The sequence below is a fragment of the Myotis yumanensis genome, unplaced genomic scaffold (assembly GCF_028538775.1).
Source record: "Myotis yumanensis isolate MYYU_CA2020_CCGP unplaced genomic scaffold, mMyoYum1.0.hap1 SCAF_1, whole genome shotgun sequence".
Lineage (NCBI taxonomy): Eukaryota > Metazoa > Chordata > Mammalia > Chiroptera > Vespertilionidae > Myotis > Myotis yumanensis.
The window spans coordinates 62,085,621-62,099,211 of NW_027223752.1; the positions used below are offsets into that span (position 1 = coordinate 62,085,621).

The 13,591-nt window shown below is 40.0% G+C and overlaps 1 protein-coding gene across 4 annotated transcripts in view; it reads left to right on the forward strand.

Annotated features, from left to right (window-relative positions):
• MYO5A (myosin VA) overlaps positions 1–13,591 on the forward strand; it is a 200,417-nt gene that overhangs the window by 70,864 nt on the left and 115,962 nt on the right. For all 4 annotated transcript variants that reach the window (XM_070422631.1, XM_070422640.1, XM_070422648.1 and 1 more), the window contains exons 3-4: positions 4,352–4,523; positions 6,647–6,791. In XM_070422631.1, coding sequence (XP_070278732.1) covers positions 4,352–4,523; positions 6,647–6,791 — 317 coding nt within the window. The remainder of the gene's footprint in view (positions 1–4,351; positions 4,524–6,646; positions 6,792–13,591) is intronic.

Here is a 13,591-nt window from a genome sequence, read left to right on the forward strand (position 1 = left end):
ACCAATTGTGTCTCTATATTTCCCTGTCTGCATTCGCTGGATGAGTGGATTTGTTTTAGTGTTACTCCTTTTAATCTCTTCACTGCATTTGACAGGCCATGTCACACTTTTTTTTTATAAACCTTTGTGACATTAATTTCCTTTAAACAAGGAAACTATGTATAAATACATGAAAAGTTAAGTAAAGTAAAACTATATAGAACAGTTCAACACCACTAAGATGTGAAAAGGTTAGTTTATGATTAACTACCAAATGAATAATACTCTCCTGACAGTTAACATGTATTAAGCACTTGGTAAGTGCTTTGTTTGCTGTAACTCATTCAATCCTCACAGTAAGCCTATGAAATGAGGCTATTATTATTATTACCACTTTATGGATGAAGAGACTGATGCTCAGATAGTTTAAGACTTGCTCAGGGTTATATAGGTATTAAGGTATGAAGCTGGGATTTAAAACCAGGAAATTTGCCTTTATGGTCTGTGCTCATAACCACTCTGCTATACTGTAAAGACAGTGAGTACTTTAGGGTCCCAGTAGAGGGACATTTCATTATGGATTGCTTTGTCAGGGGAGGCTTTTAGAAGAAGGAAGGATTTTGACTGGGTCTTAGAAGGGTAGATAGATTTGGATTGACAAAGAGAAAGGAGGTAGACCCTGTGAGAATTGGAATGCCTTTTGGAGATAGTTATTATAGTAACTTGAGTGGAGCACAGATTTAGAAAGGCTGGTTTTCTAGCTCAAGGCTTGAATATTAAGGTACTGGCTATATTCCATGTTAAGAGGTGGCAAAAGGTAAGAGAAATAGATATACTTATGAGTAGTATGACATATAATGTAATAAGTATAACAAGAAACAAAAGTAGAACAGAGTGGGGATGGTCAGGGGGCTGGGGAAGGTAAGGGGTCAGGGAGGCATTCTCTGAAGAATCAGTAGACAAAGGCAGTGCATTTCAGGGATCCAGAAAAGCCAGGCAAAGGCAGGGAGGCATGCATAGTAATGAGTGTTTGGGGAGCTACCCAAGTTCCATGTTGTTGGGATGTAAATGAGGGTACAGGACCAGCAAGGGGATAGGGATGTAAAGTGAGAGTACAGGATCAGCAAGATCACAGAAGGCCTGGGTTCATGCTAAAAATCTTGGGCTTCAACTAGTATGCTACGATGAGTGACTGTAATATTTATAAACAGAGGAAGGGGTGCCAGGTTGTGTTTTAGAAAGGACTCATTGGTGGCAGCACGCAGGATAAATTTCAGGAGAGCAACACAGAGGTAAGGAGATTAGTTGGGAAGATGGTAGGGGAGAATTAGGTGAGATTAGGAGAACCTTTAATGCCAAACTAAGGAATTAATTTATTCAGCATTTATTGATCATCTATTATGTGCTAGGTACACATTAGGCACTTTGGGCTATATTTTCTTATGTTAATTCTTATAGCAATCCTGTGGGTCAGTAGGTGGTATTATGACTATTTTCCAGATAAGGAAGCCAAGGATCAGAGACATTAAGTAGTTCTGCCTGAGATTACACCGCTGGAAGTGGCTTTTGTGTATTGCAGGGGCCAATGCAAGGGCCAGTCAGCTTTGGGGAAGGACATTTTCTATAATAATAAAAGCATAATATGCTAATTAGACTGGACGACCTTCCCGACAAAGCTGGGGCTACGAGGGAAGTCCACCTCCCAGGTACCTGCTGGTAGCTGGAGGGAAGCCTGGGTCCCAGGTGCCAGAGGGAAGCCGGTGCCGGCAGCCAGGGGAAGGAAGGCCTACTCTTGCACGAATTTTGTGCATCGGGCCTCTACTACCCTAATAACAGGCAGAGAGAGGTAGAGTGGCAAGTTGTAAAATTTCCTCCCCATTTAGCATAATTTCAAACAGATTTGAATATATGACCTCTGTATATCTCATCAGTATTAAGTGACTTTTTACAAAACCAACTTGTCCTTCCCTGCAATTAAATTGCATTTTCCCCCCTATTCACTTGTCATGTTATTTGCCTTTAATACATAGGTGAGTTACAGTTTCCATGCTTGGCTTTGCCATAAAGTCATATTCTCTTGACTTAAAGTGAGTAAGTACTTCTTAACTTTGAGGCCAAGCACCTCATTAAAAATCAAATGAAAGCTATGGACTGTCTTTCAAATAAGTACATCTAATCTAATAATAGACAAGCATAGTAATTGATCATACCTCTGCTACGCTTCCCATTGGCTAATCAGCAGGATATGCAAATTAACCCAACCAAGATGGCGGCTGGCAGCCATGTAGCTGAAGCGAGCAGGAGGCTTGGTTGCTCCAGTGATGGAGGAAGCCAAGCTTCCTCCCTGCTGCGGCCGGGCTCTGAGCTCCACTCTAAGCAACAAAGTTGCAATTATAGAAGCTAAACAAACCCCAGATACCTGCTTTCAGCAGGCCGTGGCCTCGGAGCTGGAGCGGCAACAAAGTTTCAATTATAGAAGGTAAATAAATCCCAGAATAAAAAAAAAAAGAAAAAAAGGAGAGGCAGGGAGCTTCAGTCGCCGGCTAGGCCAGCCTGAAAACAGCCATCAGCCCCTCATCCAAACTGGCCAGGCACCCCAGTGGGGACCCCGACCCTGAAGGGGGTGTGACCAGCTGCAAACAGCCATCAGCCCCTCACTCAGGCTGGCCAGGCACCCAAGCGGGACCCCCACCCTGATCCGGGACACCCTTCAGGGCAAACCAGCCGGCCCCCACCCGTGCACCAGGCCTCTATCCTATATACTAAAAGGGTAATATGCAAACTGACCCTAACAGCAGAAAGACTGGGAATGACTGGTCACTATGACACACACTGACCACCAGGGGGCAGACGCTCAATGCAGGAGCTGCCCCCTGGTGGTCAGTGCACTCCCACAGGGGGAGCTCTGCTCAGCCACAAGCCAGGCTGATGGCTGCCAGTACAGCGGTGGTGGTGGGAGCCTCTCCCGCCTCCTCAGCAGCGCTAAGGATGTCCGACTGCAGCTTTGTCTGCTCCCCGCTGGCAAGTAGACATCCCCCGAGGGCTGCTGGGCTGCCAGAGGGATATCTGATTGCCAGCTTAGGCCCAATCCCCCAAGGAGCAGGCCTAAGCCAGCAGGTGGTCATCCCCTGAGGGGTCCCAGACTGCGAGAGGCCACAGGCTGGGCTGAGGGCCCTCCCCGAGTGCACAAATTTTTGTGCACTGATCCTCTAGTATATGATAGAGCTGATTTCAGGGGATTCTTTGACCCCTTGGGGTTCAGTATTCCGAAGTATTTACTACACACCAGGCATTGCCTCATTTAATTTTTACCACACCCCTGTAAGCAGTTTCTATTATGCCCTATTGCTGGGGTCCAACCCCAGCAGGTCCAGGGGTCCCCAAAGGTGTGGATGGAGTCGGCAAAGAAGGAATGACACGGAGACAGCCTTCAGTTGATCAGCAGCCTAGTCAGGACCTCTAGCTAGGATCTCCAGCCAAAGTTCTGGTCAGGATCTCCAGCGAAGTTCTGGTTTTTATTGTCTTGTTACATCTGTATTTATACCAGTCGATTTTAATCCTGTCAATTTCTATTGCAAAGGTTAGGGCGTTTCTTATCTCCATTCCAGGGAGTAAAGATTATGTAGCTTAAGCATGATTGTTTGTAGTTAAAGTGATTAACTACCCGCCTGGCACTTAGTTAAGGGGTTTTATCCCCTTCCTAACTTCAGGGAAAAATCCCTACCTGTGGAAACAACCTTTCTCAGAGAGGTGACCTTGGTTAAAACACATAGTGCTAAGGGGAGCAAACATATTAAGAACAGTATGCTATATACGCCAGGTCCCTTGAAACATATGCTGTGCAGATGTTTCTTTCCTGCAGCGACTGTGTCAAGCAGCAAGGATGGACCGGCTTCTGGCATCCTATCTACAAATGAAGGATTCGGTTAAATAACACACCCAAGACCACAAAAGAATTAAGTACCAGTTTTAGAATTTGAACCCAGGTCGATCTTCACTCTACTGCCAAACTCTTAACCACTGTGTTATACTGCCTTTTATATCATAGATGAAGATAGGAAAAAACACACACAAAAACATCTTAAATAAAGATTAAAAACTTACGCTCCAGTAACTGGGTAAACATGTCTAGGTTCAAACTATATAAGCAAAAATTGTTAATACATATATACATCTAGTGAAAAAAGAAGACTCTCCTTATTTATTTATTTATTTGCCATTTGCAATAGTTTCTTATTTTGGAAGGTGCTAGGAAAACAATGACTTTAATAGCTGAGAAGCAAATGGGAATAGGAAATAAGCCAAATGCAACTGGCCTGTTTCACGTTTACTGCCGTGATTTATCCAGATGTTGTATCTTGTGCATTTTCAGGATTTGGAATATCGTCTGGATCCAAAGACCAAGGAACTGCCTCACTTAAGAAACCCTGACATCCTTGTGGGTGAAAATGACCTCACAGCCCTCAGCTATCTTCATGAGCCTGCTGTGCTCCACAATCTCAGAGTCCGCTTTATTGATTCCAAACTTATTTATACATATTGTGGTAAGTGTACCTTGCTGTCCGAGTGGACTGTAAACTCTTTCCTCTAATGGCCTTGGCCATGGAAATATGGCGATGAGGAAGGAAGACTGTGATTGGATTTTCTCTTAGAGACAATTTCACTTCAGAATTATCAAAAAGATTTACCAATGCTTCTTAGCTAGGTGTACTTTATGCAGAATAAGCTATTTTGTAAACTTACATAATTTTTGTCAAAATACAAAGAACTTGGTCCCTCTTTTAGATCCTCCCACCCCCACAGAATTTAGATGCCAACTTTAATGCCAATTTGCCAGTTATTTTCATCTCTTTTAACAACATGAAGAATAAATGTCCAAAGACTTATCTTTGGGGCTGGTTCAAGAAGTTTAGTGTCTTTCTCAATTACTTAGAAATGCAGGACTGACTTGATTTGTAGTACCTATTCCTGTTTGATCTGCTTGCCTAGGCCCCTGCTCCTTATAGTATTAGCTGCCAGGGACCTAGCTCAGAGTTCTTTTTATGTCTCTTAGAAATTAAGCATGTTCATGTATGTACATTTTGGTTTCTTTCCCTCTTTCCTTCTTTTTTCTTTTTGTTTTGTTTTGTTAATCCTCACCCAAGGATATTTTTCCATTGATTTATTTAGAGAAAGTGGAAGGGAGGGGTAGAGACACAGAGAGAGAAACATCGATGTGAGAGAGAAACATTGATGTGAGAGAGACACATCAATTGGCTGTCTCCTACACATGCCCTGACCACAGCCAGGGTTGGGGCCTGCAACCAAGGTATATGCCCTCGATTGTAATTGAACCTGGGACCCTTCAGTCCATGTGCCGATGCTCTATCCACTAAGTCAAACCAGCTGGGGCTCTATTTTCTTCCTGGCCTTTGTTTTCTCTCTCATCCCTGCCTCTTTTTTCTTGACTTCTTATCTTTATTTCACTGATCATTCTCCTCTGAGGCTCAGATCCAAGATTTCCATTAGTTTCCTTCTGTTTGCTTGGGATACCCAACTCAGTGGTGACCATTTCTTCATTACTGTTCTGTTTGGGACAGGAACAGATATCTTTTCTTTTTAAAATAATTTATATCTTTTATATCCTTGATATTAACTCCCTTTCTTCCTTGTGTATTAACTGAATATTTCTTTTTTAAAATTTTTCTTTTACTTTAATAATTTTTTTTGCACATATGTTATCTTCTTGGTGAAGACTTCCCTGCCCTACCCTCCCAACTAAGTCATAAACTCTTTGTCCCCTCTTTAGTATCTATCTTCCTTTTCTGTTTAAATTTTCTCTTTTTCCTTACTACTATCTAATCTACGATATATATTTTTTTCTTATTTATCTTGTGAATTGTTTGAATTACCCTCCAGAATATAAGGTCCATGAGGGTAAAGATTTCTTTTTTTTTATTTACTGTTGTAAGTCTAGAACTTAGACTTGAAACATAGTTGGAGCAGAAAAAATATTTATTGAATTGAATGATTTAAGTTAATATACACCTACTGTAAAAGTTAAGGAAATACAAAAAAAGAAAAGCATTACATATAACTCATCACTGAAAAATAACTATCTTTTGATTTATGTGTGTATATGTGAGAGTATAAATAGTTATAAAATTGGAGTTAGTCTCTAGTGGTGTGTCATGTTTTCCTATGACTTTTAATATTCTTTAAAAATATGATTATGTTTGTAGCACAAAAGTGTGTCATATGGCTGTAACAAAATTATTTAATCACTCTATTATATATTTTGTTTGTTTTCCCTTTTCACTGTTATGAATAACATTTTGATAAACATCTTTATTTAAAGAAAAACACCCTTGCATGAATCTCTGAGTATTTCATTTGAAGTGGAATTTTTGGTTTAAATATTATAAAAATATTTAAAGTTATTTTAACATTGTCCCAATTGTCATTATTTTAAATAACTTAGTTCAGTGTTTAATTGGTATTGTATTTAGGACTAGGTATAATGGGTTTGGAGACAAAGGCTATGGCATTTTTTGATCCTTACCAATTTGTTTGTTCAATATTGACTGAAATGGAAATTTGTGTTAGCTGTGATTCTCAGTTAACCAAGTTTAGTATGCCCATTAGGATATCATTGATTTCTTCTTTTGCTTTTTCACCCCTTTCCCAGGTATAGTCCTAGTAGCTATAAATCCTTATGAACAGCTGCCTATTTATGGAGAAGATATTATTAATGCATACAGTGGTCAGAACATGGGTGATATGGATCCACATATCTTTGCAGTAGCTGAAGAAGCTTACAAGCAAATGGCCAGGTTGGTGGAAGCTCTATTTATTATTTCATGACTCTTATTAGATGTGATAACTTCTTTATTGCTGAGTCACAGATATTTTAAAATACAGTGAATTGGAGCTTATAAATTATTATTAAATAAACAGCCTTGACTAACTTATCTTAGATGGCCTGCATTATTTTTAAAATAACCTACATTTGTAAAAGGCATATGATTTTTAAAAACCACCTTTGGAATCTCATTGTGATCCTGTGGCTATGCAAGGATAGATGTTACATTTTACAGATGAATGGATCAAGGACTGGTAGTACTAAATCGCTTGCCCAGTGTCATTCAGCTGAGTGGCAGGCAAGAACTGAAAACTGGAATAAATCTGCTTGTATCTTAGAGAATTAACTATCAAGGAAATTGTGAATTTCAGTGTTAGCATTATGTACTACGACATCAGTGATCCTGAATAGCATCTGAAAAATGTCTTTGGTACTAACCATGGAACCCTAACATTTTAAGAATGGAAAATCGGAGGAAAAAAAGCTACTTTTAAGACTAGATTATACTCTTAATAATATAATGTTATGTAATGCAAAACTATGGATGCATAGAAGAATAGTTTATATTTATCTCATTTTTCCAGCCCACAGGTAAAAACTTGGCATGTTATAAATATGATACGGGAAACCCTCAAACATTTTGTGAAGTGGAGAGAAAACTAATACTGCAGAGGATTTTGTTTTTTCCTTTCCATCCAGAGAGTTATTTATACATAATTGGATCCTTGTGTGACAGAATTTTAGAATTGTTCAATGACAGTCCATAGAAGTCATTATACCCTTTTATTAGTAAAGTATTATTAGTACTTTTTATAGCAGCAAGCAGTTATTAAGTACTCTCTTTGTGCAGTACACTGTTTATTTGTTTTCTGTTTATGAACTAATTTTATCCTCACAGAACCTTCTGCATTATTAAACAGTAATGGGTGTCAAAAGTTTAAGAAAGCCCGGCCGGCATGACTTAGTAGTTGAGCATTGATTTATGAACCCAGAGGTCACAGTTCAGTTCCCCATCAGGGCATATGTCCAGATTGTGGGCTCCATCCCCAGTGGGGGGCGTGCAGGAGGCAGCTGATCAGTGATTTCTCTCATCATTGATGTTTCTCTCTCTCTCTCTCCCTCTTCCTTCCACTCTGAAATAAATAAAAATATATATATATACATATAAAATAAAAGTTTAAGAAACTTTTTAAGCTTAAAATTGAGAAAATTCCATCTATTAGTATAATTTTTTCCATAAAGTTAGAAAAGCCCACCAGTATTTGATTTGTACAGTATTGGATCATTGCAGTAGAGTTAGCACTATACAAGTACAACCTGAGAACTAGGCAAAGAGGTAATTGCATGGAGTGCTAGAGCCTAAAAGTAATCTCAGAATTTTTTTGCTGCTCATAGAGAACTATATTACTTCTTTGAAAATGCTCTTCCTTAACTATGAAAGCTTGGCTCTTACCATCTTTGCTACTGGTAATTCACAAATAGTATTAGATTTATAGGAATATTTTTTTCTTTTTACCCTTAGATTTATTAACATTCACCCCCTCATTATTCCCCTGTGGCTCAGCCACTCAATGTAATTTATTAACTGCAGGTTTGTTGGTTGGTTTTCTCTTTACTTAGCTTTGTTTTTTACACAATTTTACAATAAGCTTCAATTATGATATTAAGTTTACTTTTTTAAAAAATATATATTTTATTGATTTTTTACAGAGAGGAAGGGAGAGGGATAGAGAGTTAGAAACATCAATGAGAGAGAAACATCGATCAGCTGCCTCCTGCACACTCCCCACTGGGGATGTGCCCGCAACCAAGGTACATGCCCTTGACTGGAATCAAACCTGGGACCCTTGAGTCCGCAGGCCGATGCTCTATCCACTGAGCCAAACCGGTTAGGGCTTAAGTTTACTTTTTATACGAATAAATCTACACCCATAAAATGTGCCATAAGAGCTAAATAGATCGTGTCTGCTTAGACTTATAGTCGGGAATTGATGTTGCAGGATCATTATTTTTTCCTTACCAAATGAAGATGTGCCATCTTTACTAGATGTGAATTCTGGTGTTTCACATTACTGGTGCTCCTTGAGGCCCCTGGCGTCTTCAGGGAGGCACAGTTCATTGCTTGTTCAATAGACCCTTACTGAGCACCATCCAGGCACTCTTTGGGGGTATGGAGGACACAGCAGTGAACAAATTAGACAAAATAGACAAAAATGTCTAGCCACATGAAGTGAGGTATGATAAACAATAAAAATAAATAAATAAGATGCAGCTCTAGCTGGTTTGGCCCAGTGGAAAGAGTGTTGGTCTGGGGACTGAAGGGTCCCAGGTTTGATTCCAGTCAAGGGCATATACTTCAGTTTCAGGCTCAATCCCCAGCCCTGGTTGGGCATGTGCAAAGGCAACCAATCTATGCATCTCTCTCACATCAATGTTTCTCTCTCTCTCCCTTCCATTCTCTCTAAAAATCAATGGAAAAATATTCTCAGGTGAGGATTAACAACAACAAAAGAGGCTGCCCTGGCCAGTGTGGCTCAGTTTGTTGGAGCATCATCCTATGCACCGAAGGGTCACATAGGGTTCAGTTCCTGGTCAGGGCACATACCCAGGTTGCAGGTTCGATCCTTGGTCAGGGTGTGTGCAGGAGGCAGCCCATCGATTTCACATAGATGTTTCTCACATACATGTTTCTCTCCTTTTCCCTTCTCTCTCTAAAATTAATAATAAAAAAGAATAGAATTGAAAAAATAAATAATATGCACATGTTGTCACATATTAATAAGTGGTATTGTGAAAAAAATAAAGTCAGGAAAGGAGGTAAGGAATGCTGAGTGGGCCAGAGGTGTATGTTCTAGATTCAGGGAAAGCATCATTTTCATGCTCCTTTATCTGCCTTTTCTGTTTTCTAAACTTAAAAAAAAAGTTTATACTTACAAAAAGGTTGAAAAATTCTATACTTCTGACACCTATGATCAGTTGCCATGTGGTACCAAGTACCCTACTTATGCAAATAGACTTGAAGGAATGCATGCTACCTGATGAGAGTTTTTTGTATGGTATGTAAAGGTGGATTAACTTATATTAATTAATAGCTGCCCTGTTTAGATGCCTACTAGGTGCCAAGCATGGTGTCAACATATTACCTCTAATCTTCATGACAGCTTGGGAGCGGACAGATGAGGAAAGTAACTTGTTTGGGTTATACTAATAGTTTCTGGGGATTGAGATTTGTATCCAGCTCCATGACTCTGAAGCCTTGGCATTTAATTTTCTTATTTTCAGCTAAGTGGTCCTGCTCTAACACATTCCCTCAAGTTAACATTGCATAATTCTATTTCTGCACCTTTTATTCAGCTTAGAATAGCCTTTCTCATGCTCCTTTATCTGCCTGATTTTTGTTTATTCTTCACGATTCCACTCTAATTTTACTTTTAGACCACCCCAGCTCCCAGTAAGTGATTCCTCTTCAGAATTCTTTATTATATGAACTTGGAACTTGCTGAGTACTCTCTACCCCATAGGATTCAGTAGGAATAAAATACAGTAAGTGTAAGAGTTGTAAAAGTTATAAACAAATATAATTAGCTATTTCTTTTATGGCATCTTTATATTAATCTCAGAGGCTCTGTACTGATGGAACAAAAAGTCAGATTATGTGAGAGGACCTGACAGCCATATGACAGGCCTCTGACCAGAAATTACATGACCTCAGCATGTATCTCTAGGAAACACTTATTTTCACTTTCTGAATAGTCTCCTTGCCTCTCTAAAGCACAGCTTTCACCAGTGCCAGCACACTCTTTTATAGTAAATATTTACACTTCAAAAGTAATACTTAATATTGTCATTGTGAACTCATTGTCTAGTATAAATCTTTTAAAGTTTAAATCTTTTCTTCTTGGGATTGATTTCAAAAGCAGAAATCATAGAGAGACAGCAGAGTTTCTTGATTTTGACAAGTGATAATAATGTAGGAAAACATAGCATTTTTCTTATAAGGGAGATAGGGACTAGAGTATCAAGTGAAGCCACATCTTTAAGTCACCACAGTAAAAACATAGCTTTGGATGAAAGCAATATATTACATGTTTTCTTTTTTTTAATGAGGGATCAAGTGAAGGGAGAAATCATTAGATTGATTGCCTACAAAAGAGTAAAACTCTAGCCCAGTCGGTGTGGCCCAATGGTTGAGCATCAACCCATGAACCAAGAGGTTCCTGATTCGACTGCTGGTCTGGACACATGCCCAGATTGCAGGCTTGATCCCCAGTGGGGAGCAGGCAGGAGGCAGCCAATCGATGATGTCTCTCTCTTGATGTTTCTATCCCTCTCCCTTCCTCTTTCTGTCTCTCTCTAAAAAAATCAATGTAAACATATTTTTAAAAAAATAAAACTAGGTTTTGTTTCATGGAGCATGTTCACATATAAGCTAAATATTAGACCCAGGTGCTTGTACACTTTATCAGGGTAGGTGGCAACACTCAGTGGGTGATTATCAGAAAGTAAATATCACCAAGGGTGGATATATTAAATTGTGTTCTGCATGAGTCAGGTCTGTGGTTGCATTGCTTCGTTTCCTCATTAATAACCTGGGTGTGAATTGAAAGTATGTTCATTATATTTACAAAGGACAAGTTTATGGTATTGGAAGATATGAATAGTATTCAATGTGCTCATGATAAACTAGAGAGATTACATTTTTAAAGGGTAAAGTTTAGAAGGAAAAATCTATAAAATAATACACTTAATACAGAACAAAAATTTAATAAATATAAGGAAAGGCTAGAGAGACCAAAGAGATACAGATATTGGTACTAAATAGATACAGATACTAAACAGATATAGATACTGAGGACCATAGAAGGAAAATAAACTAAAGCACAAAACCTCTGTCTTTCATCAACCCAGACTGGATATTGTGTTCATGAATAATTTTTTCCTGGGGTTTTGGGTGCCTCCACATAGTTTAATTATCAATTCTTTTTCTCACACAATCTGGTTTATCCAAATCTATACTAATAAAAGGGTAATATGCTAATTAGACCGGACAGACCGGACGTCATTCCAGACGTCCTTCCTGACAAAGCTGGGGCCCAGGTGAAGCTGCTCGGGGTCCTGGGTGCCTGCGACTGGCCCAAGCGAAGCTGCCAGGGGTCCCGGGTGCCTGCGGTCAGCCCGGGCGAAACTGGCCCGGGTCCTGGGTGCCTGCGGCCAGCCGGGCGAAGCCAGCCCGGGTCCTGGGTGCCTGCGGCCAGCCGGAAAGAGGGAAGCCCGGGTCCCAGTGCCTGCAGCTGGCCGGAGGGAGGGAAGCTTGGGTCCTGGGTGCTGGGGCCTAGGCAGAGGTTGTTAAGGGCGATCAGGCAGGCAGGCAAGCAGTTAGGGGTAATCAGGCAGGCAGGCGGGTGGTTAGGGGTGATCAGGCAGGCAGGCGGGTGGTTAGGGGTGATCAGGCAGGCAGGCGGGTGGTTAGGGGCGATCAGGCAGGCGGGCAGGCAAGTGGTTAGGAGCCAGCAGACCCAGATTGCGAGAGGGATGTCCAACTGTCGGTTACCCTTTTATTAGTATAGATTAGGATAAACCAGATTGTGTGAGAAAAAGAACTGATAATTAAACTGTGTGGAGGCACCCTAAACCAGCAGTTGGACATACCCTGAGGGTTCCCAAATTGTGAGAGGGTGCAGGCCGGGCTGAGGGACACCCCCCGCCCCTTGCTTCAATTTCGTGCACTGGGCCTCTAGTAACTATAGTAAGAGTCAATTTAGGCATCACTGCCTCTAGAAAACGTTTTCTGACGTCCCCTTCTTACCTTTTCTGGAAATTCTGTGCCCTTCTTCCTAGTATCCTGGATAGACCTCTTTTCTAGCAATTAGTCCACTGTATTTTAACTGTGTACTTTCTACTCTCCTGCAATAAGCTATGACCCTAAAATCTTTTATCTTCATAAAGTGCTTAGCATTTGTGGCTGCACATTACATGTTTGTTGAATGAAAGACTAAATCAATATTTTTAGATGGAGGCTTTTAGTTCACATAAGAGCCTCTGTGCCACCATTGACTGAAACAGGTCAGAAGAGCTCACCTCTACTCCAAGACACCAGTACTCAAGCTAATTAGAATCATTGTAGAGGCCCTTGAGAGGCCTGGCCGTGCCTGAAATCATAAATCTTTGGTTTATGCATCCTTAGAATGCTCCAGATTGATCTGTCCTTGATGAGGAGTGGAGAATATCTCTTCTGTAATTTGGTTTTTATCAGGCCCTTGAAGTGATGCCTGCTAGGTTCTTATAAGGACAAGAGCACCCAAAGTATTATGAATAGTGACTGATCGGCTAATCAAAGTTTCAAAGAATTATACATTTTTTACATGAATATAACAATCTGAAGGCCATAGCTCAAATGAAAAATAAAAATTTTATCCCTGATGTTTTTGTCTGTTTTCTCCCTATCTTTATCATACTCTTGTTTTTTCCTTCATTTGTCTTTAATAGATATTACCCTTCTCCCTTCTGTATCTCTACTTGGTTCTGCACTCTTGTCCTACGTTTTTTTGACATTTTTTCCTATCGCCAAATAGAATTGAAAAACATTTAAAGACTGTATTGTACTTACTTTATAAAGATTTCTGATCCCTGTTCTTAATTTAAAAGCAAGTCAGTGGATCATCTTATATTTTTCTCTTTGTAGCCCTTTATTGATTCTGGCCATCTCTAATTCAGGGGTTCTCCAGAGGAGAAACGTTGCCCATATCATATATGGCCATTCAAGACTCTGAG